The following is a 27,271-nucleotide window of genomic DNA, read 5'->3' on the forward strand; positions in this document are numbered from 1 at the left end:
TACTTAAAACGTTTATTTTTTGCCGTGATTTCTGGGAGAAATACTGAAAAAAAATCCAGCTACGACAATCCAGGGTACCATTCATTTTTCTGAGTGATGTAAAAAAATGAACATTGAACATTGCTTGTTTCTTTCATATTTCATTATATATTATAATAGTGGCGCGAGTGGTGAGCGCGCCGGCCTCACAGCTCTGTGGTCCTGGGTTCAAATCCAGTTCAGTCCACCTGTGTGGAGTTTGCATGTTCTCCCCGGCCCTGCGTGGGTTTCCTCCGGGTACTCCGGTTTCCTCCCACATTCCAAAAACATGCATGGTAGGCTGATTGGTCACTCTAAATTGCCCCTAGGTATGGGTGTGTGTGTATGATTGTCCATCTCCTTGTGCCCTGAGTCAGCTGGGATAGGCTCCAGCACCCCCCACCTCTGGTCCGGAGTCAGCTGGGATAGGCTCCAGCACCCTCCGCGACCCTGATGAGGATAAAGAGGTTCAGAAAATTAGATGAGAGAGATTAGATGAGATCATAATAGTGTAACTGTAAATGGTGTGGGCGGGGCATATGTATATGTTGAATTAATACCGCTTTTTTAATGGGGATCATTCATATACAGTAGTAGTTTGAAAACTTGACAGGATGCAAAAACAGATCAATGTTGGATACGGCACTCAAAACGGAGTTATTAAAAGAGGTCAGATCGCAACTAAAATATAGTTTTCCCAGGTGGGATCAATTACTACCAGTTGGTCAGGGCGGGGTTTGCTTGCACTACTTGATTTAAGTGGCCGCTCCAGGACGCATTGCATCTGCTGTGTTTTCGTGTTCTTTGGAGGTATACCCCGATTTTTTATTTATTTTTAGCCGAATGGCGGCCGACGCGAACGCCACCGTCTCCAGCCAAAGCCCACCGGCTCACCCATTTGTGCAGCCGGCGTGGCGAGTGGCGCTGTGGGCTCTGGCTTACTGCGTGGTTCTCGGCGTGGCTCTGGTCGGCAACGCGGTGGTCATCTGGATCATCCTGGCGCACAAGCGCATGCGGACCGTCACCAACTATTTGCTCCTCAACTTGGCGGTGTGCGACGCGTCCATGGCCGCCTTCAACACGCTCGTCAACTTCATCTACGCCGCGCACGGAGAGTGGTACTTCGGGGGGCTCTACTGCAGATTCCACAACTTGTTCCCGGTGACGGCGGTGTTTGCCAGTATTTACACCATGACCGCGATTGCCATTGACAGGTAGTACTGCTACAGACCACCTATCGTGTTGCTTCAGGTAGATGATAAACTATCGTTCACTTAGAATTAAACCCTTTGGTGGACAGATATTTAAAAGTTGACGTTTTAAACTTTAATGGGGCAAATGACTATTTTTTATTTTCACTCATTCATTTTCTGTACCGCTTTATCCTCACTAGGGTCACGGGGGGTGCTGGAGCCTATCCCAGTTGACTGGGCCAGAGGCGGGGGACGCCCTGAATTGGTAGCCAGCCAATCGCAGGACACGAGGAGACGGACAATCATTCACTCTCATACTCATACTTAGGGGCAATTTAGAGTGTCCAATCTGCCTACCATGGATGTCTTTGGAATGTGGGAGGAAACTGGAGTACCTGGCGAAACCCACGCAGGCCCGGGAGAACATGCAAACTCCACATAGGTGTACCGAACTGGATTTGAACCCAGGACTCCAGAGCTGTGAGAGCAACGTGCTAACCACTCAATCCACCAGGCCCTTATTTATTTATTTATTTATATATTTATTTATTTTTTCGGCATGGCGGAAGTGGTTTTGCACATTTGCCTCACAGTTCTGAGGTGGAGGGTTCAATCATCCATGAGCTCCTGGAGTTTGGATGCTCTCCCCATGTCGGCGTGGGTTTTCTCCGGATAGTCCAATTACCTCTCGCATCCCAAAAACTTGCACTGATTTTACACCTAAATTGTCCTTAAGTTTGATTGTTTCCTGATTGGTTCTTTATCTGAATGGCTGGGGACCTATTCAGGGTGTCCCCCGCCTACTGGCCAAGGTTGGCTTGGATTCGCTGCTGTCACCCCTGCGACATTTCTCAGTCTTAGCGGTACGCAAAATGAATGAATGAATATTTTTATCAAATTACTAATCAATGTCATTTCTTATTTTCATAAATGTATACATCAGTACAAAGTTAATTAAATCAAAACAATGAAAATGATTAAAAACATGTCCTGTGATTGGCTGCAACCAACCAATTCAGGGTGTACCCCATACTCCAGCACCCCCACGGCCCTCGTAAGAAAAATGAATGAGTGAAAACAAATACACTGATTACGGCTCCAAGTAACAAAGTAGATTTTTCTGTTCATGGTATTTTAGTTTACTGCATGAAATTCATGGAAATTGACGTCCACTTCATTTAAATTGGTATGACTGGCTGAGAATCCTCAAATTTTGCTAATTGTATAAACAAGTCCTCATTTACTAAACACTTTACTAAAGAAATCCAATTTAAAATTTCAATGGGAATCTGTAAATTTATCCATCAGTCCATTTTCTAGGGAGCGTCTATTATCATCAGTTTGGAGACAGATGGCGACCAACTTTTTCCCTTCCTATGAAATGTAGGTACATGGCCATTATCCATCCTCTGAAGCCTCGTTTGTCCGCCAAAGCCACAGTGGCCGTTATCATGATTATCTGGAGTCTGGCAGTCGTCTTGGCTCTCCCCCTCGGCTACTTCGCCACAATTCGAGTTCTTCCCCACCGGACCCTGTGTTACGTAGCCTGGCCTCGCATGGCAGACGACCCCTTCATGTGAGTCCAAGTACAATAGACACCTCGTGTTATTCAATCTCAAAATGGCATGTCTGATCATATTTTTGTCCGTGTCCATAGGTACCACATCGTCGTAACGGTTCTGGTCTATGCGGTGCCTTTAGTGGTGATGGCCATCACTTATTCAACCATTGGGGTAACCCTGTGGGGAGGGGAGATCCCCGGAGACACATCTGATAACTATCATGGGCAGCTGCAAGCAAAAAGGAAGGTAAAAGCATTATTCCCACTTATTTGATGGTTTAAGGCAATATGAAAAGCTAATTGGATTTGACATTAGATTGGTCTTCTGCAAATGGAAGTGGACAAACTACAATAGCACCTTGCTCGGTGCAGACCTCGGCCCATGTTTACATGGAGAATTTAAACACCAAGACATTAACATATACAGTACAAGCAATTTCAGAATGTAAGAAACTCTTCATTATTAACTTGTCACATACCAAACCCTAATGAATTCTTACCTGGCAGTCACAAGTGGTAAAAACGAGCTGTAGTGGACGTTACTTGATTAACTACAAGCTACTTAATTTAAAGGTGATCAAAACCTAAATATGAGTGGATATAAAGACCATATACTCCTGTTAAAATTATATCCTCTCCTAAAATTGAAAAATAAAAACCAAGATAAATGATTCCACAATCAATCATTTTCCAACATGAGAGAAAAATGTCTTTGAATTCGTAGCATTTCTGTTGTGCTACTATTATTTGTCCAATGTTAACTTTTAATTGACCTGGATTATAACCGTATTTCCGCACTATAAGACGAACCATAAAGACTTGAATGTTCTCAAAAAATGACAATGCGCCTTATAATCGGATGTTCCTTATATATGGTTCAATATTGGTCAATCGTGATACGATTTGTATATCCCTTTTGCACAGCTCCATCGAGTGGAGGCATAACCTAACCCCCCAACCACTAATTTTACTACATCTATTGCGCCTTATATGGAAACCAGTTTTTAAAATAGGCTATCGATTGAACGTGCACCTTATAATGCAGAAAAATATGGTACATGGAAGATGCATTCATTGACCATGTGATATCCTGCCTTTGCTCTGTTCTATGTAAATCACATTGGTCAAAAAATATCGGGTCGTCTGATGAGGCAATTTTGTGGGATTCTCTTGGAAAGACAGTTCGGATTTTTACTCATTCTTTAGTCATCTTTTGTACGTTTTTATATCTCAAGAGGGGGCGATGAGGCATGGACTAGCTCACTATGAGCAAGATTGAAATGGATGAAATGATTGCCAGCAAATTTCAAGGCCCAATAAGAAAAACAACCTTTCACAATCAGACCTTTGGAGCATTGAGTCAGCCTAACAGGCATGTTTTTGAGATGTGGGAGGAAGCTGAGTGCCCGGAGAAAAACGGGTTTTCTATTCAACCCTTTTCAACCTATAAAAGACCATATGAAGGCTTCATCCATAACCCCCGCCACATTTCCAATTTTTCTTTAAATTCTTATATAAATGTTAAAATAATTTGCTCAATTTTGTTTAGTACTAAACGTATACAGTCATACCTTGAAATATGAGCTTCCTTCGGGACCGAGCTCGTATATCAAATCAATGTGTTTCCCATAGAAATGAACTAAGTACAAATTAATTTTTTACCACCTTCTGAAAAAACACCAAAAAGAGGATATTACAATGAAAACAATATTTTTATTGGTTCTAATTCACCAACTACTAACAAGGTAACAAATAACTAAGTGGTTATGATGTTCAATACTAAAATGAGACATTATTAGGTACAACACGGAGTGCACAGAGGGGAGAGAGAGAAAGAACGCGCTCATAACATAACATAAACCTAAATTTAACTTAAATGATCTTAGACTACAATACGGACACACTTAAAAATACGTTTTAATCTTACCTTACACTAAACTTTTCTAATTTTATTTTATTTTTTTTACTTCTGGCTTGGCTTTTTTTTGCCAAGGAACCTATCTAGGGTTGTTTGCTTTTGTCGCCCCTTCAAAATACAGTAATCCCTCGCCATTTCGCGGTTCAACTTTCGCGGCTTCACTACATCGCATATTTTTTTCTGGGGAATTTTTAAAACATTTTTTATTTCTTCATTCCGTCTGCTTGCTTTGGACTCATTGTTTTTCCCTTAATTCCCGCACTGACTAATGCAAAAAAAACACGGAAAAATGCAACGCTCTGTCCAGTGCTCGTAGATATCTTTACACGAGGGAGATGTGGCAAGAAAGCAAGTGCACTGTTATCATAAGTTATCATCTCGTGTCTCCGCCTCCTGGCTGTCTCGTATGCTCGTATCTCAAAATTTGTCTCGTATCTCAAGGGAAATATTTGCTCGGAATTTTACTCTCATCCCAAATTTCTCGTATGTTTGGGCTCTCGTATGTCAAGGTATTACTGTATTGATAAACTCCTCAGTGACAACACTCGGTACGAACTTCTTGTCAACATCCCCATAAATGGTCTCGCTTGGTTGATATTTCTAGTGAAAGTGCACTGAATTAGGATGATATGGGATTAAGGGCAAACACATCTGCCCTGATGTAACACTCTATCTAGACAGCAGCAGGATTAATGCCTGCAGAGAACATTTTATTGATGAATAACAACAAATGCCACAGCTTCACCTGACAGACTGTTTGGGTGCAAGTATTCTTCGGAAAACCAAAGCATTTCCTTGAATCCTTTGAAGAGCATTCATCTTTAATGCCGGTAGGAACATAGGTTTCGGCTAATAAATGACATCACAAATGCTTTCAATCATGCTCTATAATTTGACAAGGAGACAGGTGCAATATTTTAAAGAGCATGACGGGTAACAAATATCATCAAAGGAACAATTAGCTGGGAAAATTGAGCCGATGAAGATAAAAGCCTTTTGCTCACGAGGCAGAAATGTCTGTGGTGGAGATGAGAGGAACAGCATCTCCATGCATTATCCATGTTGAGCATGCGAGTTTGGGTTGGTCTTATCTCTCGTCCTCAAGAGAAACAACCAGATCAAGTGCTGAAGACCTTTTTCATGTGCCACCGAAGCTCTTGATGGGCAATTTATATTAAAGAAACCCTAGATTAGGTGATCTGAAATTGGGCCTGTTCATGTCATCTTCAGAGGACAAAGATTGGGGTTTTTCAAAAAGAATTAATTTTGGTTTTTAGGAAAAATAATACAGAATATTTAGGTTTTTTTTTAAATTGTACTGCAATTTAAAGGGATTTCTTTTTTTAATTATAAATCATTTTTCATACTAATTCATTTATATAAAACTGAATATTCAAACTGTATTTTGTGGTGCACAACTAATGTGGAAATAAAAAACTTAATATGGACTTGGTATCAGCAGTTCCTTAAAATCAGGTGACATCATTTTCAAAAATGTGTTCTAATTTATACTTTGGTTAGTGGTTTTGTTCGGCATTTCATAGTTAGTAACAACCAGTCGAAGTTGTTAAACCAGTTTGCTGTTTTATGTTATGTTTTCTTGGATTTTCATCACAGAATTCATACACTGAGATACAGTATGTTGTATTTTATTTATTCTGTAACTTAATGTTTTCCTCTTTTCTATCGATGTTGTGTATGCATAAAAACCATTTCAATGAGCACAAAAACAACATAAACTAGTGGATTTTGGGCTGTTGATGGGTAAATGGCATTTTTCATTGATCAAACCAGTCAGTGGTATCCCGTCCATAATTTGGTCCCTTTCACTCCACAAATCCCTCTGCAGATTGTGAAGATGATGATGATCGTGGTGGTCACCTTCGCCCTCTGCTGGCTGCCTTATCACATCTACTTCATGGTGATGGGCCTCAACAAACATCTGAGCAAGTGGAAAGCCATCCAGCAGGTCTACCTGGCAGTATTATGGCTGGCTATGAGCTCCACCATGTACAACCCTATCATCTACTGCTGCCTTAATAGCAAGTGAGTGTACCCTCCGCCCTATTTTACTCGGCTCACTCACGTTAGAAGCCTTCTGAAACTTCATTGGTATTGAATCAGGTTCCGGACTGGCTTCAAGTGCGTTTTCCGCTGGTGTCCGTTCGTCCGGGTTTCCAGTTACGAGGAGCTGGAACTTCAGAACAGACGGCGGCGACCGGACCGCCACAGTAGCATGTGCACGCTCTCACGGGTTGAGACCAGCATCCTCAGCAAGGACAAGAGTGTGTGCTCGCACCAAACCACACGTACAGTAGGACCAAAGTTTATTTGTCAGCCTGATAGTGAAACTGCTTAGCATGATTCCGTAATTTACATAATTTGGTGGAGTTGTAGCACGTACTGCATTTTTAAAAATGGTATTTGAGTAAGATATTTTGAAAAGTTTATCCAAATTAAATTGCATACATTGTATTATACTTACAGTATTTATGATGGGACCATTGTTTAAATTCTCGGAAACACTTAATAGTCAATTCCCATTGGGTTCCCTTTTTTATTGTATAACTATTACAGTGGCACCTCTACTTATGAAATTTATTAGTTCCAGAAGTTTTTTCGTAACTTATTTTTCCTAAGTAGAGGTTTATTTGACATTGAATTAGCACAATCCGTTCCATGATCTTGATCCTCCTGATTCCCCAAAGCTTTTAAAAATTATAAAAGTATAAAAAATGTGTATGAAATATGTATGCATATGCATATATGTATGCAAAAAAAAAGCAAAAATAAGGCTTTTATTCATTAAGCCTTTAAAATGGAGCCACAATCCAGAACAAAAAAAATCCAAATCGAAAGTCCAGCTCTTCAGTACTCTGTATTTCTCGTCACTCACAGGTAAGATTTGTCACAATATGTGAACAAAAAGAAATAATAATATAATAAATATATAAATGTATAAAATATTTAAATAATAATAATAATATACCCATCCCAATAACAAAGAGAAAACCACACACCATTTTCCCACCAGGCAGGCCCAAAATTTGTAAAGATAAAATAGAGGAAAATAGGTGTGCATAAATGAATCTTGCTGTTTGGGATGAGTGGAAAATGAGCCTGTCTTGCATGCTAAACCTGGAGATACACTCCAAGATCAACTCGCGTAATTACCGCAATATTAAAATATTGCATTATTGTATTTCAATTGATCTTTTGTAAGTTGGACAGCTTTACATATTTTGGATCAGTAATAAGCATTTCAAAGCATTTCGTAGCTTGGGGTACCACTGTTACTATTATTGTTACATTTACTTGTTTGCTGGTTCCACCTGATTGTATTTTTCTTGGTTTTTTTTTCTTTATTGCATTTACGTTTCTAGAAATTTGTGTTAGTTTAGTGCAAAAAAAATGGGCATTAAGAAAGAAAATACAATTCTTTAGAACAGGTTCATTGGAGAATATATCTGTTCAATTTATTTCTTTATTTACATGAAAATGCTGCTAGTATTTAAGTGTTAGAAAATATACAGGATATAGCCTGTACAATATAATCTGTCAGCTTCAAAGACAAAATAAAACATTTCAAGAATTTCACCTTTAACAAAAGATTTGTTTCTTAACAATTAAAAGGCATATTAGTAAATCAATGATAGCAATACAAACCTAGTATAATTGATGTAAAAGATGTAGATGTAAAAATGTTGTCAACTCCGTCATATTAGCAAGAGACATCTACACATTTAATCTCCACAGATTGTCAGTTAAAATTAACTTCACACATTTAAAGATGAATCATACCTGCTAAAAGAGAATAAAATCAATTCATTTTAAAATGAAATGCATAGTCATGCAGTGCCATGAAATAATATCAGCTTCTCAAATTATTTTTGCTACGTCTAGTTTTCCTATTTAATGTTTGAAGTCCTCAAACAAAGTTCCTGTAAATATCAGACAAAAATAACCAAAGTAAGCTAAAATTTTTGGATGGCGTTTTATTTTTCTTATTAACAAAGTTACTAGACCTTGTGTAAAAAATGAAGTCACTATGTAGTACATATGAAGTCTGTATACAGGTTAACAGCGCTGTACGCATTACACAGTAAATTTGTCAAAGGATCGTTGTTCATAAGCAAAGATAGTCATGGCTGAAGGTCATTAATAGGAAAAAGGACACGAGCATCATTACCAACCACTGGGGGCCATGGTCTGCCGGCGCCCTAGAAACACAAAAGAGAACACGATCTTATCATACATTCAAGTTCAGGTTTGGCTTGAGTTAGAAGCTTGATTAATTCAGTAATAAAACACTATTCAAAACAATCATGACACAAATCGTCTTTTTTGAAAGAAAACGGAACTGTCATGAAACCCACAAAAAATGCCAACATTTTTGTGTTTTAATGACAAAATAACAATCTGCACCGACTTCTGTTTCGCAATCACTTTCTTTGGAAATCCTTATTGTCAGATCCAATTTCGAAACGTTCTTCTTCCAAAAAATTTAACCACAATTCACAATAAAATTGAGTCACAGTGACCATATCAACTGATTTTTACCAGTTCTTGTGAAGTTAGCTTCTACTGTACAGTGGTACCTCGATATACGAGTGCCCCGACAAACGAGCAAATTTGAGATACGAATAAAATTTTGAGCAAATATTTATCTTGAGATACGAGACAAATTTTGATATACGAGCAGACAGCGGAAGTGAGAGGCTGCTCATAAGAACATCATGGCCACTGACTCTCTCCCTGCAACTCCCTCTTTGTAATGTCTCTGCGAGCACTGGGTGGAGCGTTGCATTTTTTCAGTGTTTTTTTTTCCCCGTTAGTCAGTGCGAATGGCGTATATACTACTTCTCGTTGGCAAGTGGTCGTGCGTTATCCTATTGTGAGGACATTTGTGTGCATCATTTTCGGAATATTTTGAAGGGAATACAAAGCAAACATTCGATAGGTTGCATGTGTAAGTCAGGGTGGAGGCGGGGCAAATAGAGCCAACCCGGGAGAAGAAAGGTATCAAAATTTAAAAAAAATAGAATTAAGTTTAGTGTAAGGTTAGATTAACATTATTTTTGAGTGTCTGCATCGTAATCCAAGTTCATTTAAATTTGTTTGTTATGTTACGAGCGCGTTGCCGTGCAAAAAGTCCCCCCCATCACTCTCTCCCTTCTGCGAAATCCGTCTAATTATAGAACTATTAAACACATTTTAGTATACTATTAGACCACTAGTTATTTGTTACTTTGTTAATAGATGGCGAATTAGAACAAATAAAAATGTTTTTCCAATCCAATATCCTGTTTTTGGTGTTTTTTCAGAGGGTTGGAACGAAATATTTTGTTTTTAGTTCATTTCTATGGGAAACGTTCGTTTGAGTTACAAAAAAATCAACATACGAGCTCAGTCCCGGAATGCATTAAGCTCGTATCTCGAGGTACCACTGTATATTAATTAATAAGCACACAAACGTGTTGAGTTTGGGCATTTTGAGGTATCACAATGCAATAAGTAGGATTTCTCCTGGCCTTACCGTGATAAAGCCTCACACCCGAGAGAAGCCATTAGGTTTGAGTGTGTCAGAATGACCTCGGTGTAGTCAGCATCTTCTGGTTGCCTGACGTCCTTCACAGTGAACTCCTCAGCGGGCGACAAGATGGCGGTGTCCTCAGTCAGGCCGCAAAAGCCCTCCAAGTTAAAGAAGAAACACGTAGTAATGTTGAAATAGGTTCCCCCCTCCACGTCCTCCTTCATAGACAAGTCCGACTGCACCGTGGTGAATCGTCCGAATCTCACCCGGGCATCCTTTTTCACTTCGTAAGGACTTTCGGAAACTCGGTAAACATTTCTACACGTCTTAGGGGACGTGAGGCTCATGGCGTTGGTCAGCAGGAAGTGCAGGGCCTTATAGTGGAAGTGATCTTCGTATGTGCTGGCGTTGACCCCCATAGTCTCCACCTCGTCGTTGAAGGCCTTCTTGAATCCCTTGTTGCCGGTAGCGTAGGCCAAGAGGGCGGACGTATGTTCCTTAACACCTCCTGGCAGCAGCGTGGAACATTTGTCGCTCCATGAGACTTCGAATCCAATGTCATTGCTCAACTCTTGACTTAGCACATCGGATTGGATTAATTTCTCCATGGACTTTTTCTCACAGCCCTCATACAAGATGTCCACAGCGTTTGGGGCCATATCCAGTCGTTTATTTGCGCTCACCTTAGCAGGAAAGTGGAAATAAGCACAAATATTTTTGTGCTATTGATGGACTATAAGGGACAAGCACTGTCCTACAGTTCTTTCATAACCAACATTCTAAGGTTTAACTAAGGAGTACAATTTGTCCAATGGCCTCTGACTGTAGTGCCTTAAATGCATACCTGTCAACCTCTGCCGATAACTGCCCTTATAAATGATTATGATTCCCCTTACAAACCCCCAAAAAACCTTACAAACACCGTACGCGTACGGTGTTTGTAAGGTTTTTTGGGGGTTTGTAAGGGGAATCATAATCATTTATAAGGGCAGTTATCGGCAGAGGTTGACAGGTATGTAAATGTCATTCATTTTCTGAACCACTCATCCTCACAAGGGTCACGGGGGTGATGGAGACTATCCCAGCTAACTATGCGCACCAGGTGATGGAGTAAACTGGAGTACCAAGAGAAAACCCACGCAAGCCTGGGCTGAATACGCCAACAGTGAGCACCGACCTGGAATCGAACCCCCGACCCCAGAACTGTAAGGCCGAGGCGCTAACCACTCCTCACCGGGCTGCCCACTCATTTATCTACATTATTATTATTTTAAATATTTTATTAGTTCATTTTTTTAATTGATACATTTAGACTGATTTCTTTTGGAAGATTTATTAAAAGGCGGCCTGGCGACTGAGTGGTTAGCGCGTCAGCCTCACATTGGGAGACCTTGGTTCAAATCCAGGTTGGTCCACCTGTGTGGCGTTTGCATGTTCTCCCCGGGCCCGCGTGGGTTTTCTCTGGGTACTCCGGTTTCCTACCACATTCCAAAGACATGCATGGTAGGCTGATTGGACACTCTAAATTCCCCCTAGGTATGAGTGTGAGCGTGAATGGTTGTTTGATTGTACACCAAAATTGTCCTTAATTTTGATTGTGACCTGATTGGTTCTCATTGTGCCCCTGCGATTCGCTGGCCACCAATTCAGGGTGTCCCATGCCTCTGGCCCGAAGTCAGCTGGGATGGCCTCCAGCACCCCCTGCGACCGTAGTGAGGATAAAGCGGTTTAGAAAATGAGATGAGATTATTTAAAAATCAACTCTATTTTATACATTAAAAAATAGATATATTTTTTTACTTAAGAAATCAACTCTATTTCATACATTAAAAAAAAAAAATTTTTTACTTAAGAGGGATTAAATTGTGATAATCTCTTGATTTTTTTAAAAATTTGCAACTAGATAAAATATTCTAATTATCTCCTATATAAAAATTGAATGATACTCAATAGAATGTACAGAACGCATAAAATTAGCTACTTACTGTCCAGTAGAGCATTGCAAAGATCGCCAGGAATTCTTTCTTCACGTGGATCATCTTTTCCTCCATTATCTGCTTAAAAGAAGACAATCATTCAATAGTTTGGAAAAGTGAGCTTATCTGCTTATCTTGGGTTTTCAGTCAAATTCTTACAATATGAGCTCAAATGGCTCTTATTAGTCCCACCAACCTAAACTCACGTCTACTTACCTCCGAGATGGATAGACGTGCGTAGATGAGTTTAGTGAGACCCCCAATGTATGAAATGAGAAATATTCCTGCGAAAATAGCAAGGAATTCCTCAACGAAAAGCACTTGGACCAGTGAAAAAAAAATTATCACCCAGGGCGACTCCTTTTTCCTTCCTGGAAGGAAATAACTCCCCATTAGGAGCTGTTATGTCTCTTTATGAAGCTACTGGCTCACGCAAATAAAGGCAACCAGCACTGTACTTTACAAATGACAGAGGCAGATGAAAAGTATCTTTTGTGTTTTCCACTAGTTAGTTGCCCTTGTTACAACAGCCGCATTGGGCCTATAGCGTCCAATAAATCATAAACAAGTCAATGCAAAAATAAAGGAATTTAAAGGTTTGACCCCTTGTACTTACCTGGTGTGTCTTTTCAGTTTTTCCCAGGAGATGAAGCCTGACAAAACAGTCGATATCCTCCTTCTCTGACCTTCAGTACACTTCCTTCCTCTTTCGCTACCACAGGCCAGTACAGGCTTGCTTAGCGTCACTTTCTGTGCACTTGAAAGCTCAATTTTTAATTTTATGTGGGAGGAGCAGAGTTATGGATCCCACTGTCTCTGCATACAAGTAGTATGTGAAAGTTGCCAAGGCCTGTCACATTTTTATTTTTTTTATAAAGTGTTCTTTATATCTATATTATTTTTCTTTAGGTGCTCGACTTTGTTTTAAAAAATAGTCTATTATTATTAAAGTCATTGTTTAATTTTCGTATCATAAATGTATTATTATAAATGTTTTTTTTAAATCTAAGTAATTACTCATATATTTTTGTAACCTGTATACAGAATTACAAAATTTTAGAATAGAGAATTTTCTGAATACATTATATTTTTATTGCAGGGCCCATCTGAGCCTAAGATAAGTCTCTGACTTTCTATAGTCTTGCCAGAACATGCAAATTCCACACAGGTGGACATGACCTGGATTTGAACCCAGGACCCCAGAGCTGTGAGGCTGACGCACTAACCACTTGCTCCACCGAGGTACCTAGACTTAAAAAATCCCTGCATGAAACATATAGTAGTTGACAAACTCAACTGACACCAATTTGATGACCTATTGTATCCAATACCATCACTTACGTATATGCATTCACATTTTCTTGTTCCATATATAATATTTAATCAAAAATTCTATTTGATATTTGAAACAGTTGATAAATTAAGTAAACAACTGTCAATGTCAAAACACAAGGAAAAGTGCAATGAATGACAATGGACTCATTGTTTAAAGGTTTTTATTGGAGAAAAAAATAGTTTATCCAGTGTTTTGTAATTGAGCCTATTTTGTTCCTTTGTTGCAATTTCTCCTGCTTTGGAAAATATGTGTCCGCAAGGCACAGAAGATGCTGGTGTGAATAGGAATTGGTTTGCTAATAAAAACAGATTAGGGAAGTGGATTCTTCCAATAATGAGGTGCGTCCTCGGTACATTGAATTCTACCAGATGTTAAGCAATGTTCCACTTCTGAGTTTGCATTTGTTGTCGCATTAGGTCTCATCTGTCCCACTCACTTCATGGTCAAATTGCTGCCACGTGTCATAAATGTCATTTTTAAATTGCATTTTTGCTCATCTGGGGTTTCTAGAAGTGTTAGGGATTGGTTATGTTGTCTTTTTGCTTGCTGCCTCTTGTGACCCAGTTGTTTCTGACTGTCTTGTCAACCCATGTCTGTCTATTTAAACCCTGTGTCTTTTTCAGTCCTGGTCGGATCGTCTGCGTTTTTCATGATCATGTCCACGTCCTCACCGTCAGGTTTGATTTTGTTATGTGATTTCCAAGTCTTTGTTATTTTTGGAGAATCGTGCCACCTGCAATTGGGACCTTTTGTGCTCCACGAGCCATGAAACCTGACAAGAAGTGTTCCAAGGGTTAACACACTCAAAGCCTCCAGACTGAAAGCAGTGTTTGTGACTCAATGCTTCAGGTCTTCATGTAACTGCATTGCGGGCTGTGTGCAAGGTAGAAGGGTGACGCTCAAGCGCGAGAGAGCATTTTCGTCATCGGGATGACGTTCGAACCTGGAACTCTCCACTCTCCAGACAACTCCACAATGACTTGATGGAATGGTGCAAGCACTCGAAATACTTCCCCTATGATGGTGAACTCCTCAACAGTCAGTGGAGTCAAGGCTGTCTTCAGAGACACTGCTTCCCTCACATCATGCAACCTAGACAACATTTAGTATGTACTGTTCCAGCACGTTGGCACCTCAATGATCAGTTTCAGACTTGGTCCTCCCATCTGTTGCTGCACCTGAGCAAAGCTTATTTATGATGTTGACTACTTATTTATTATTTATTAATTAATATTTATCCGTTTGTGTTGACTATTTTTATTGATTATTTGTCTGTTCTTGTGCAATTCGTGGTGAAGCTGAATGTCATTATACTAGTACTTGTATAATTATATCGATCACCTAATGTTCTCTGACACAAGATGGACGTCAGATGCCTTCGCCGCCGACACCAACGCTAAAAATCTAGCCTTGTATTTGTAATATCGCTGTGTACCGGAAAGAAGTGGCGTTTTCCGGTGACAGACCCGCTAAGATTGAAAACAAATGAGGTTGGCGTTTATTAGCATTTCTCGATTTTTCTCGCCTTAAAGTTATCACTATTAGGCTAAAACCACTCGCGACCTTAGTGAGGATAAAACGGTTCAGAAAATGAGATGATATGAGGATAAAACGGAACGGACTCTTGTTTCTATGAACCTTTACTTGCTATTAAATTGTTAAGCGTGCATGACCTAAATTAATGGTGAAACTTCAATTCAACGGTGTATTTTGTGTTGTGTAAAATCCTGTACACCGGGTTTGTTTTTGTGTGAGTATGCAATTTTAGTTTTTTTGCGTATAATATCACTTTTTATTCCTATTCAGGGAAAATCCAGGCATTTTTTATACACATCTGTTCAACATCTCTATATATTCGTTTATTGTGCTGATGAATTCCGTTAAGGCATTGCAGTTCTGTTGATACAGTCTCTGATCATGTTTTTTGTAACTTGTTTTAGTAGATATGTTCCTCACACAAACAGCAAATATAGAAATCCCCAATCGCTTATAGAGCAGGTGTGGCGAACACGTGGCTCTCGAACCGCATGAGGCTCCCGGCCAAAATGAATACAACTCTTTGCTTATCATATTTTGTATATACTCTTGCTATTTGCCTCTTCATGTTTCTTTTATTTTTTTTATTCTCTCTAAAACGAACTCAAATTCATCAGAGGCCATTAAAAACTAAATAAATTATATTTTTTAAAATAATTTGGCAGATTCGATTTCGTATGCTGCTTCTGATGTAGGGTGTGGCTCTTTGACTCACAGTATAATTTTTTTAAATCTTTGTGCCTCACTTGTTTGCCACCCTGTTTTAAATATTACCAGATTTTAATTATAATCTGAAATGATGCATGTAGTACTTCTGTTGACAAATAAGAAACAGAATTGTAAAGGTACACTTTGTTAGCTTGGTCTGTATTCGTTCCTGAAAAATTTATTTTCAGACTATTGCGGCCTAGAGTCATGAATATTTGAGCTTCATTTTTCCTTACATTTGGAGAGCCCGCTCAATGCAATTTGATAACGACCATCACTGATCGGGCAACTCAACCCACAGCTGCAAATTGGGTAACCAATAACCTATAAGGTTTTTATAGCTGTTAGAATGTTCACCAGGAAGAGCAGAATCAATTAGAAACAGTGCAACACAACAGTGATCATGAATTCAATAACAGTTGAAAGTAAAAAGTCAACCTTGCCCTAAAATTTGGTATTTATGTTTTTACAGGTTAAACACTAAGCAAAAGTGTTGCTTTTCCCCAAAGAGTTCCTTCTACAGATGTGACTGCTAGGCACAGAGATGTGGACAAATGCGCCAGCGAGGAGGAAGGACTGGGGCGAGCGTTTAAAGAAGGTGGAGCAGCTGGCTAAAGCCTTCCATCACAATCCCGTGATCTCGCAGTACAAGCCACGACTTTGGCCGTGCCAGCCTTCATCCATCTGGAAGCTCTTTCATCGCCAAAGTATGGCTATCGGCTTTGCGCTAAGCTCCAAGGAGGTACATCATCGAATTAGCCCTTAGCTAACCTAAACTGGTTTCCATCTATTCTATCTGATGTTGATATTTGTCCGTCAAACAGCGTGTACATGTCTTTGCATTGGAAAAAGAAAATGCATCCCACGGGCAAAGGATATTCCTGGTGACCAGTTACATTGAACTGTGGCACTACTATAGGTAAAGATACCAATCAACTCCGCTGCTTTTATTTTATTTTGTATTGTATTTTTTTTTTTATTCTATTTTATTTTATTCTATTTTATTTTTTATTTTATTTTTTATTTTATTTTTTATTTTATTCTATTTTATTTTTTATTTTATTCTATTTTATTTTTTATTTTATTCTATTTTATTTTTTATTTCTTTATTTTATTTTTTTATTTTATTTTATTTTTTATTTCTTTATTTTATTTTTTTATTTTATTCTATTTTATTTTTTATTTTATTCTCTTTTATTTTTTTAAATTTTATTTTATTTATTAAAGTTATTTTGATCAAGAAAAGTGAAGTATCTAAAAGTTTTGTCCCCTACTTTTTAGGTCAATTAATTTTTTTAAAGCATCGATTTGTTTGTGTTTGACAACTCAGGACCTTCCCGCACTCCTTGATGCACTGCTACGAGGTGATACCCGAGGGCGCCGTTTGTAAACTCTATTTTGACTTGGAGTTTCATAAGCCCTCGAACAAAGGAGCTGATGGGAAAAAGATGGTGTCCATGTTCATCCAGGTTGTCTACCCCTAAACACTTACTCACTAATACCATATTGGCCCGAATATAAGACGATGCTGATTATAAGACGACCCCTTCCTTTTTTCCCAAGACTCAAGTTTGAAAAACAACTTTTTTAAAACCAAATTCAATTTTTATACAGAAAATAATTACAGTACCTCTGAAACAAATGATTATCACAATATATTCAAGAAAAAAAGCCTTGTGTGCAAATTCCTATTACTGAGGAGACTGCTTTTTTTGTTTTTAACAAGAGGTGTGTTTCGCAAACGATAACCTCAGTTGCAATGCGGAACTACAAATGTACAGTACAGTCTCCACAACATGGATCGGTTTACGAATGTGGTCGTAAAATGACGATTATAATACAAATTCATTAGAAAATAATTTCTGTATTTATGCTTTTTTTCTTAAGTAATATTTTAATCATGGTAGTTGTCAAATTTTGTGTTTTTGTTCATCCTGTGTTCACAATATTCATCTTCAATTTGTATGTTTTTTTTGAACATATGTAGAAACGTGTGCATGTCTTTCTTTGTTGACAGTACGTGTGTGAGAAGCTAAAGGAAGTTTACAACGAGGAATGCTCGGCCTCAAACGTCCTCAATCTGGACTCTAGCACAGATGAAAAGTTCAGTCGTCACCTCATCTTCAATCTCCAAAATGCGGCTTTCAAAGACAACATTCACGCGGGTAAGTATGCTGCACTGCTTAGGGCAGTGTTTCCCAACCACTGGGAAATTGCAAGAAGTTACACAGTGTAATATTCAGAGAGAAAAATAAATATGAATATAACGCGATTAAAATGGAACTATTACAAGGTTAAAATCAAAATAGGATGAACGTTAAATTATAGATTTCATTATTACAAGATTCAAATTGTGAAACCATCATTTTGCTGCTTATTTTTCTCTAACATGTACTGGAAGTTGTTTGGTTTCTAGGGCATCAACTTTTGCCGACGTAAGGACTGTGAGCATTTTTTTTGCGTAATACGTATTAGGAGATTTAAGTAATATTTGGAGAAAAGTTGTAAAATTATGCGATTAAAAACATCACATTATACTTATTTTTGCATCACTCGAACTGGAAGTTGTTCAGGTTCCGCAGACATCAACTTTTGGTGACATTAGGTCAGTGTGAAAAATTAGATTTTGGAATCATTTTGGAGGTTTATGTGATTCCTGCTGATAAAACTTTGATGAGAATGACTATTGTTAATATAGGCGACATAGTTTTAAATGAAAAGATTTTCTGATGGCGGTGTCCCTTGAGATTGTTTCAATGCAAAAAGTGTACCGCAGCTCAAAAAAGGTTGGGAAACACTGGCTTAGGGTCTTGTTATGGGGTATCTGCAATCATGTGATTGTTGAATTTACTAGGTGCCTTCATTCATGCCATTCTTCAATCTGTCCTGGATGGATGCAATGAAGAAAGGTTTGTATTCCATTTTAGTAAAATTATGTAGAAGTGGAAAAAAGATGTTGTTGTAGGAAAGTCACATTGACATAATATAACTACCGTATTTTCATGATTATAAGGCGCACCCTCAATGAATGACACATTTTTTTTTTCAACAAATAAGGCACACTGGATTATAAGGCGCCCTGTCTATTTTGGAGGAAATTTAAGACTTAAGTGCGCCTTATAGTCGTGAAAATACAGTAGATATAAAAATGTACATGTACGTATGAAAACAATTCTTTGCTATGAACATAAAAATCAAATGAGGTACCTGAAAAACCTTGTATATTAGTCAAACCATTTTTAAATAAGGACAGTTCATTTGATTTTGCTGTCATAATGGTGGCTTTAATAGTAGCCAAAAGCATGCTGAGATAACAGGTGAGAGGAAACAGAACAAAAGGAGGAAACAAGAAAAGATGGACCTCAGCTTCCTTCATTTGAAAAGGGCCGATGGCCACCATGCTTTCTTTGTTGATCTTGGTAAGACTTTACATATATCTGTCTTTCCCTCTATGGTACATTTTTATGGTAACAATACAAGTATACATGTCTTTCTCTCAATGAAACTTAATAGGAGTTTACACCAAGAACAGAAATTTCCGTCTGTACAAGTCATCCAAGGTCGGGAAGAACGTTGCCTTCTCCTTGGCGGATGATAACGAGTTCGTCCCTAAAGCCATCAAGGGTGTTTCTTCAGAGGAAAGCATTTTTTTAGCGTCTTTAGTGTGCAACTTGAGGTATGGTGAATTAAATTGATGTGGAACCAACTCAGCATTTTTAATCCTGTGTGTGCTCAGCTTCGCAGGACAGAGAATTTTGACGTGGGAAGTCGCCGAGGATCAAGCTGTGAGGACCAAGCCATTTCAGAGCAGACTGCGCTCTCCATCTGATGCAGGTGAGGACGCAAAAGTCACATTGCCACCTTGTCTAGTTGACTCAAAATGGCTTCTTTTGATTGCGGTAGACTCGGTCTCAGGCTGCCTGACGTCTCCTTACCAAGAAGTCGACAACTTTGTATTAACGGTGGTTAGGAGTGAGACCATACTAGGAAGTAAGTTTTGTGGTGGTGAGGAGAATGAACTGATGTTGTTTTAGTTGCGTATCACAAAAGGTTTTTTTTTTCGTTTCTTTGAATCATGTCGCTGTACATCTTGATTATTTTGTTGCCCTTAAAATCTTTTAAAACTCTGTTTTTCACCTTCTAAAAATGATCGGGCTCAATTCCCGATCACCTCATCGGATTGGGACATCTCTAGAATTATTAAAGTTAAATACATTACTATACTATAGTACTTTACTTGGCCATATACCACGATATGGGCCCAGAACTTTTGGAATTAATTCTCAAATTACTTAACTGACTGTGTCCAGCTCATAATTTGAATATTTCGCATTAAACAAAAATACATTTAATATGGCCCAGTGAGTATAAAAAAAAATGCTAAATGAGTTTCACTTTTTTCTTGAAAAAAATAACTAACTAATTAACTCCATCACTGCCATTGGCAGCGGTAGACATTAAGTTCATTTGAATTGGGAGGAATGTCAATAAATGCTTATTTCTGCAAATGGTCGCTGTAAGACCTCCCAATCAAAATGAATTGTACATCTAGCATAAAAAAATGGAAATTCTTATGTACCATGACCTATTTTTGGACTTGTTTACCATCATTTTTTTACTGACAGGCATCAGACGGTGGAGTTACTTTGCATCTGATCAGCTTCTGGTCTACGACATTGCTAAGTACCGCTGGTGTGATAACGTTGGCCGCTTTCACAAAAGCAACAACATCATGTAGGATTAGTTGGTAACGGCTGTGATTAACTGTCCGTCTGCAAGCCACGAACTCATTTGAATGCCCTCTGCCTGTGCAGGATTGTAGTGGACCTTAAACAGGAAGTGTGGTACCAGAAGTGTCATGATCCTGAGTGCAGGAACTTCAGATCCTCAAGTAGGTTGTAAAGGTGTACAGTTTCCTTTTAGGAATGGATAATTGTGTATTACAATAATTTTACTCATGTATTTTTGCAATGCAATTCATATGGTTTGCAGGTTACCCTCTGCCACAGGAGATTTGCATGAGCTACATCATGATGATGGTAAGTAAAATGTTACATTTTCCAATAGACACGCGTGAATTCCAAAGTTAATATCCCATACTTAAAATGTCACATTAAATCATAAAATCTAGTGTATCCAGCATGCATGTATATTTTATATGTACCGTCATATCTGCACTATAGGGCGCACCCCAAAGATTGTTTCGTATATAAAAGGCACACCGCATTATAAGACAGTAGTAGCTGTGGTGGTAGTAGTGGTTGTTGTAGTAGTCATATGGGATTGTGTTATACATCCAAAAGTGGTTGTAGTAGTAGTAGTGGTGGATTGTTTTATACATCCACTAGATGGAGCTGTAGTAGTAATAGTGGTTAAAGGGAATTTTATACAGGGATTAACCAATATGGATCCATATATAAAGCACATTGGATTATAAAGCGCATTTTCAGAAAATTGCAGTCTTCAAGTTGCGCCTTATGGTGCAGAAAATTCCCTTCCAAAATGTTCACTCTTTCACCCTCCATATTTTGTTCTGTGCCCTCGAAAAGGACGAGGAGAACCAGGCATACACGATGGACGAAGCAGGCAACATCGAACCCACCCAGACGCCAACACCGGCTACTCAGAATCAGGAATCACCTGCTCCTTGGGAAGGAAGCACTGAGGATGACCTGGAATTCTCCAAATGCCTCGACGACTTTGAGTTGAATGGCAGTGAAATTTCCGATGAGCTCCTGCTAAACTGTGTCCAAGATTTCCATGCGCAGTAGACGGTAAAGTGATTCCAATATGTCAAGATAATGATGCACTTTATTGAACTCTTAGTCATATGTGTACTCACAAAACTGCGTTTTATACATTACTTTACAAAGACAACATTGTTTGAACTGACTGGGTCTCGAGTCCAAACTTTGTGATTGGCTTTTAAGCCACGTGGTGCAACAAAGGCAGAATTTAAGTCAAGTTTTTAGTACCAACTCGACGCCTACTGTGGCAAAAGTACTGGTCTGCATGGTGGAGAAACAGGGAATGCAAATACAGTCAATTATTATCTGCCATAATAATGGGTACACTTAATGTTATTCACCTGCGTATATAAAACCCGTCACAATTTGGTGTTCCGCTAAAGAACGTCTTTCAAACTGAGCTCCATTGACACAGAAAAAAATGTCCGGATTGTCACTGACAAACATGTTCCCATTCAACTGTTGCCTTTTTCTCTGCCCCTGCTTAGATCTTAACGGCGGCATAAAGTTCATCTATTTGCGTTCTAAAGTGACTCCGAAGTTCTGCCCTTTTAGACTTGAGCGTTGGTGTCAGCAGGCCGTTCTGCACGGTGAACATCTCTGGATGTAAGGCAATGTCTCGCACCTACAAAATAGGGGAGAAAATATGGCAAGACTATATTAATGATCAGGCTAAATTAATTCATAATATGCACAAAGGCTTACGGTAAGCATAGCATTGTTTTAGATTTAGATTTACTGAATCCATTGTACTTCACATTTTGAGATTTGCCTACATTGATTAAGTTTATCTTAATATACAGGGTGTTCCAAAATGTTTGACCCCATTTCATAGGCCAATAATTTTGACAATTTTCATTGGAATGACCTCAGATTTTCACAGCTTGTGTTGAAACGTTTCAAGTTTTTGTGTGTAACGTTTGGCATTTCTATCTTTTCAGGTTAAGAGATGCCATTCACTACAAAAGAAAAGGGCATTTTGCGTGTTAGAGTATGCTCGGATTCAGTCACTGAAGACGATGTGGCGTGCGTTCTTCACAAATTTTGCAAAGAAGGCACCAACTACAAAACAAATTAGGACTTGGCAAATTTCAAGACAATGGCTGGAATGTAATGGTTTTTTAAAATTGCCACGATACAGGTATAATGAGTTTTAAAAAGGTTATCACTTAATGTCAGGGACTCAAACCCCAGTCTTCCACATGATAAGCGGAGATACTGTCCAGAATACCAACGTGGCTTTCCACACTTGCTCTTCTAACACTCTTCAGAGGACTATGCAGGAAGGCTTCGTGAATTTGCTTTAGTGTAGGACAAGCTCAATGAAAAAATGTGCACTAAACAGGTAAAAGTTTGGTTTTGCTAAAGTTATAGGTGCTATTCAAAATATCAGATCTCATGTCTTAGTTGGGCTGAATCTTGTAAGTATAACTTCATTTACGTATACGTAAAAACTTATACAGAAAACTGTATAAGTAAAACTTCATTTCTTGGTGTCCCCTGCAAGGGAATACAAGGTGCTGTAAGCTCTAACGTTATCAAGGAGGATTTCTCCGTAGTTAGTGCATCAGCCTCACACCTCTGGCGTCCTGGGTTCAAATCCCAGCCTGACAATACCAGTTGCTGTAAACTCTTATGTAATGTAAGTGTTGGTGCCACCCCCCGCTGGAGGGCACCAACACTGCGTGGCACCAAGATTCTGGGGTGGAGGGACACACTCCAATTGCAGGGCAAAACTCCACACAGCAGCGACCAGGATTTGAACCCAGACACACCAGAGTGAAGACGATGGACTAAGCACCTAGGCCACGGGCCCCCAAAATAAATTATATACATTAGAGATCCCACTGCTTCTCACATGCTAAGCGAGCACTTGAGCTGATTGGCCTTCGTAACATAAGAGTTTAAAGCAACTGGTATTGCCAGGCCAGGATTTGAACTCAAGATCCCAGAGGTGTGAGGCTGATGAACTAATTACTGAGTTAAATCTCCCTGGCAACATTAGAGCTTACAGCACCTTGTATTCCCTGGCATGGGACACCATGAAATGAAGCTCTACTTATACAGTAAAACTACATTTTATGGTGGACCAACCGAGATTTGAACCCAGCACCCCAGGGCTGTTAGGCTGATGCACTAACTGAGCTAATTTTCCTTAGTAACATAAGTGCTTGCGGCACCTGATATTCCCAGGAAGTCTCCCATCCAAATGCTAACCACACCCAACCGGCTTAACATCCAAGATCGGACACATTTTCAGGGTAGTATGCCATAAGCCAAATTAGGATGTGAGATCCGATATTTAGAGTAACACCTATAATTTTAGCAAAGGCAAACATTTATCTGTTTAGAGCACATTTTTCATTGAGTTTTGGCCACGAATACAGGGTGTTACAAAATGTTTGAACGCATTTTATAGGCCAATAATTTTGAAACAGAAGAGTGTTAGAAGAGCAAGTGCATTCCATCCCTTTTCTTGAAATTTTTGGTGCCAAGTCCTAATTTATTTTGTAGTTGGTGCCTTCTTTGCACCTTCTTCTATTTGTGAAGAAGGCAGGCTGCTTTGGTGACTGAATCCAAGCATACTCTACACGCAAAATGCCTTTTCTTTTGAAGCGAACTGCATTTCTTAACCAGAAAAGATAGAAATGCCAAACGCACACAAAAAGTAGAACTGTTTCTACACAAGCTGTGAAAATTTGAGGTCATTCCATCAAAAATCCTCCAAATTATTGGCCTACAAAATGGGGTCAAACATTTTGAAACACCCTGTATCATTTTTTTAAATTAAATTTAAGAGCTATGTATATATTTTGTTTGTATTTTCTATTTACAAAGTATATTATTCCATTTTGAACTACAATTGACAACAAAATGTGGGTACTGAAATGTTTTTGCAATCAGCATACAACAACAAAAAATAATCGGCAGTGATTTCTAATGTAAACAATGGATGTGAATTGACATTCTGAAACAATTTCTTAGGAAATATACATTTTCCTCCCTATCTAAGTCTAAGATGAATAAAAATCCTAAATAAACAATTATGAAAGATCACCTGTTCAAAAGACTTGAGTCCGGATTCTTTTCCCAGCCTCTGGATGTCCTCCAAAATGGCGTCCTTAACATCCTGCCAGACATCACGGCCAACGTTAGCGTGCATTCAACGCTAGATGCTGACAAAATAATCTCACATTGCTTTTACACAAGTCCAAGTAGGAGCCCTGAATTCCTCGTTTCTTGATCCAAGTTGGCAAAGAGTCAGGATCAGGCACCACAATTGCCACCAAGCATGCCTTTTAAAGTAAAGCACACAAAGATCACGTTAACAATACATTGTTTAAATTGCGCTAGAACATTGATGAACTACTCGCCTGTAAACTGTCACCGTGCACAAATATCTGCGCCACAGAGTCGCTACGATTGTAAATGTTCTCGATTTTCTCCGGGGCGATGTATTCTCCCTGCGCCAACTTGAAGATGTGTTTCTTCCTGTCAATGATCTTCAGGGTGCCGTTCTGCCAAAAGATTAGGCGAAACGTTCAGGGAACCTTTGGTCATCCTTCTCCTTCTCCCTGCATGCGCTTACTGGAAGCCATTTCCCAATGTCCCCCGTGTGGAGCCATCCATCTGTGTCGAGGGCCTCCGCCGTTTTCTCAGGATCTCCCAAATATCCCAGGAAGACGTTTGTTCCTTTGACACAAACCTGACAAGGCATCAGAAGTTTAAACTTGATTTACTGACCACGTTACATTAACTGGACTAAATGCACTGCTCCTATGACGGTTTATCAAACACGAAATGCTACGGCACCCTAGAGAATTACGCTTAATTAGCTCATAGATTAGCTCGTACATTAAATCTTTTAAGTCCATCCTATCAAGTCGGAGTGTCAGGGGGGAAAAATAATCACGAAGCAACAACTTCTTGCCACTCTTGCTCGTTTTGTGTTTTTGCTGCTTTTCTGTCTTAATGATTTGATTTGGTGATTCTTAATGATTCCATTTACTTTGTACTTCGTGCTTTTGCTTTGTTGTTCTGTCTAATCACCCTCTTGCTACTGCCACAATGAAATTTCCCGAATACAGGATGAATAAAGTTATCCAATCCAATGCCAAAATAATCTTATATAACACGAGCCACATTGGAGTCATTCAAGACTGCAAACTCATAAATAAATGTTGGCCTCCTATTATTAATTACACATCACAAAGTGAATTATTGCTATAGTTTTGAAATCCGAAGCAAGTAAAAGTAATATAATACTTCATCTTTGTCACTAAAAATAAGCGAAACAAGAATAACAACTACCGTATTTTCCCGCATATAAGGCGTATTTTTAACACAAAAAAAGACAATCAAGGGTACAATTTATATGCGCACAAGACTTGCTACACTCTTTTTCACCAGTAGATTTCGGCAAATTAACATTCACTATTTGTTGGATCTTTTCTGTTTTGCAGTAAGAAAACAATCATTACTGGATGAATTACTAACATTACATTTCCTTATGATATTGACCTTAATAATGTGCTTTTGATTCATTCAGTATCTCAGAAATACCATGTACGATGATTTTTCTTAAGAGTTTCCCTTCAAAGTAAGACATTTGGACTCCTTATTAAAACCATAAATTGTGAATCGGGGTGGCTTATACGCGAGAAATTGTCAAATTCAACCATTTTCGCAATTTTACGGGTGCGGCTTCTATGCGAGAAAATACGGTAGACCTTGTTTAGATTCTTTTTGGTTCGTTAAGTTAGGATGATGACAACAATAATATTGACTCGAACCTCTCCTTCATTGTTGGCTGCCAGGTAGTTCATTTCTGCCACATCCACCAATTTGATAGAGTTACAAGGCAAAGGAGGTCCCACATGTCCTAGAAACAACAACAAAATCTGTCACCTTAAATGACTTCTCACCACAAGAAGGTGTCTTTTGTGTAAAGTGGTACTCTCACCTGCTGCCCAGTCACCAGGCATCGACATGGAGCATCCGGCTGTGCATTCAGTCTGACCGTAGCCTTCGTAAAACTGAGGAAATGTGCGAAGACCGTCAGTGATAATTGGTCCGAGAAGTGGGGCACTCATGGTGCACCTTACCTGGCACCCGAGAGCGGCTCGTAGGAAAGTGAGGACGGTGGGTGAAACGGGGGCAGCTCCTGTAAGCATGAGCCGCACGCGCCCACCGAGGCTTGCCTGCGCACAGACGCGTAAATGTGACCAACGGCGAGGCCGCGTCGACAACACCTGTGGCGAGATCTTTTCCGTTTGACTGTACCTGCACTTTTTTGAAGATGATCTTATCCCATATACTGTCTCTCCTGACCACACCGCTATTCAGATCTGACAGCTTTCTCCGGAAAGCCAAATCCAGCATCCATCTTTTTATTGACGTGTTGGCTTGGCTAAATATCTGCACAGTTTGGTGTACTATCAGTTTCCGCGTCATCTTCCAGAGAAGCAGCTCGACGGACCGACCTTATCGAACATGCGATTGAGGAGACGGGGCACCACGGGGAAGAACGTCGGCTGCAGTTCTTTCAGGTCGTCCATCAAAAGCCGAATGTCACCTTGAAAGAATCCAATCCGTGCTCCTTGGATGAGAATGACACCCTGGTGAAGTAAGTTAAAACCAGTTCATGTTTGATTTTGGCAGGTGTTACGCAATGTAAAAAAATAAAAGATAAAAGATACGCTGGTAACAGGCTGGTAAAAAAGACGTCAAAGTCATGTTAAATCA

At 39.2% G+C, this 27,271-nt stretch overlaps 4 protein-coding genes across 13 annotated transcripts in view; 2 read left to right on the forward strand and 2 right to left on the reverse strand.

Annotated features, from left to right (window-relative positions):
* The first annotated feature begins 720 nt into the window (after positions 1–720).
* LOC144077679 (neuromedin-K receptor-like) lies at positions 721–8,287 on the forward strand. Of its 2 annotated transcripts, XM_077605586.1 has the most exons (6): positions 721–828; positions 925–1,232; positions 2,599–2,787; positions 2,869–3,019; positions 6,540–6,736; positions 6,815–8,287. In XM_077605586.1, the coding sequence occupies exons 2-6, from the start codon at positions 1,030–1,032 to the stop codon at positions 7,047–7,049; spliced, it is 975 nt and encodes a 324-aa protein (XP_077461712.1). In that variant the 5' UTR covers positions 721–828; positions 925–1,029; the 3' UTR covers positions 7,050–8,287. The 2 variants fall into 2 exon arrangements, with proteins under 2 accessions (XP_077461712.1, XP_077461711.1); XM_077605585.1 differs by having other exon boundaries at positions 783–1,232.
* Positions 8,141–12,946, reverse strand: LOC144077680 (T-cell ecto-ADP-ribosyltransferase 2-like). Of its 7 annotated transcripts, none has more exons than XM_077605589.1 (5): positions 12,816–12,946; positions 12,416–12,519; positions 12,209–12,277; positions 10,227–10,906; positions 8,141–8,910 (listed from the first exon to the last, which is right to left on the reverse strand). In XM_077605589.1, the coding sequence occupies exons 3-5, from the start codon at positions 12,272–12,274 to the stop codon at positions 8,817–8,819; spliced, it is 840 nt and encodes a 279-aa protein (XP_077461715.1). In that variant the 5' UTR covers positions 12,275–12,277; positions 12,416–12,519; positions 12,816–12,946; the 3' UTR covers positions 8,141–8,816. The 7 variants fall into 7 exon arrangements, with proteins under 7 accessions (XP_077461715.1, XP_077461717.1, XP_077461716.1 ...); XM_077605591.1 differs by having other exon boundaries at positions 12,209–12,280; XM_077605590.1 differs by having other exon boundaries at positions 12,416–12,483; positions 12,816–12,941.
* A 2,069-nt stretch (positions 12,947–15,015) lies between these two features.
* On the forward strand, positions 15,016–27,128 carry primpol (primase and polymerase (DNA-directed)). Of its 3 annotated transcripts, none has more exons than XM_077604898.1 (14): positions 15,016–15,285; positions 16,291–16,521; positions 16,604–16,698; positions 17,110–17,248; positions 17,797–17,944; positions 18,634–18,687; positions 19,046–19,198; positions 19,293–19,455; positions 19,516–19,613; positions 19,683–19,769; positions 20,405–20,513; positions 20,594–20,670; positions 20,772–20,818; positions 21,329–21,671. In XM_077604898.1, exons 2-14 carry the CDS (start codon positions 16,324–16,326, stop codon positions 21,548–21,550), a joined length of 1,590 nt encoding a protein of 529 aa, XP_077461024.1. In that variant the 5' UTR covers positions 15,016–15,285; positions 16,291–16,323; the 3' UTR covers positions 21,551–21,671. The 3 variants fall into 3 exon arrangements, with proteins under 3 accessions (XP_077461024.1, XP_077461023.1, XP_077461025.1); XM_077604897.1 differs by lacking the exon at positions 15,016–15,285 and adding an exon at positions 26,988–27,128 and having other exon boundaries at positions 16,262–16,521; positions 21,329–21,553; XM_077604899.1 differs by lacking the exon at positions 15,016–15,285 and having other exon boundaries at positions 16,262–16,521; positions 18,634–18,688; positions 19,071–19,198.
* The window catches only part of acsl1a (acyl-CoA synthetase long chain family member 1a), a 30,551-nt gene continuing 24,852 nt past the window's right edge, over positions 21,573–27,271 (reverse strand). The window contains exons 12-21 of the mRNA XM_077604896.1: positions 27,010–27,144; positions 26,810–26,944; positions 26,632–26,727; positions 26,490–26,562; positions 26,320–26,408; positions 25,116–25,232; positions 24,901–25,044; positions 24,721–24,822; positions 24,585–24,656; positions 21,573–22,151 (exon numbers count right to left, since the gene is read on the reverse strand). Of these exons, the coding sequence (XP_077461022.1) occupies positions 22,011–22,151; positions 24,585–24,656; positions 24,721–24,822; positions 24,901–25,044; positions 25,116–25,232; positions 26,320–26,408; positions 26,490–26,562; positions 26,632–26,727; positions 26,810–26,944; positions 27,010–27,144 (1,104 nt within the window). The 3' untranslated portion in view covers positions 21,573–22,010. The remainder of the gene's footprint in view (positions 22,152–24,584; positions 24,657–24,720; positions 24,823–24,900; positions 25,045–25,115; positions 25,233–26,319; positions 26,409–26,489; positions 26,563–26,631; positions 26,728–26,809; positions 26,945–27,009; positions 27,145–27,271) is intronic.

Source organism: Stigmatopora argus, chromosome 7, assembly GCF_051989625.1.
Source record: "Stigmatopora argus isolate UIUO_Sarg chromosome 7, RoL_Sarg_1.0, whole genome shotgun sequence".
Lineage (NCBI taxonomy): Eukaryota > Metazoa > Chordata > Actinopteri > Syngnathiformes > Syngnathidae > Stigmatopora > Stigmatopora argus.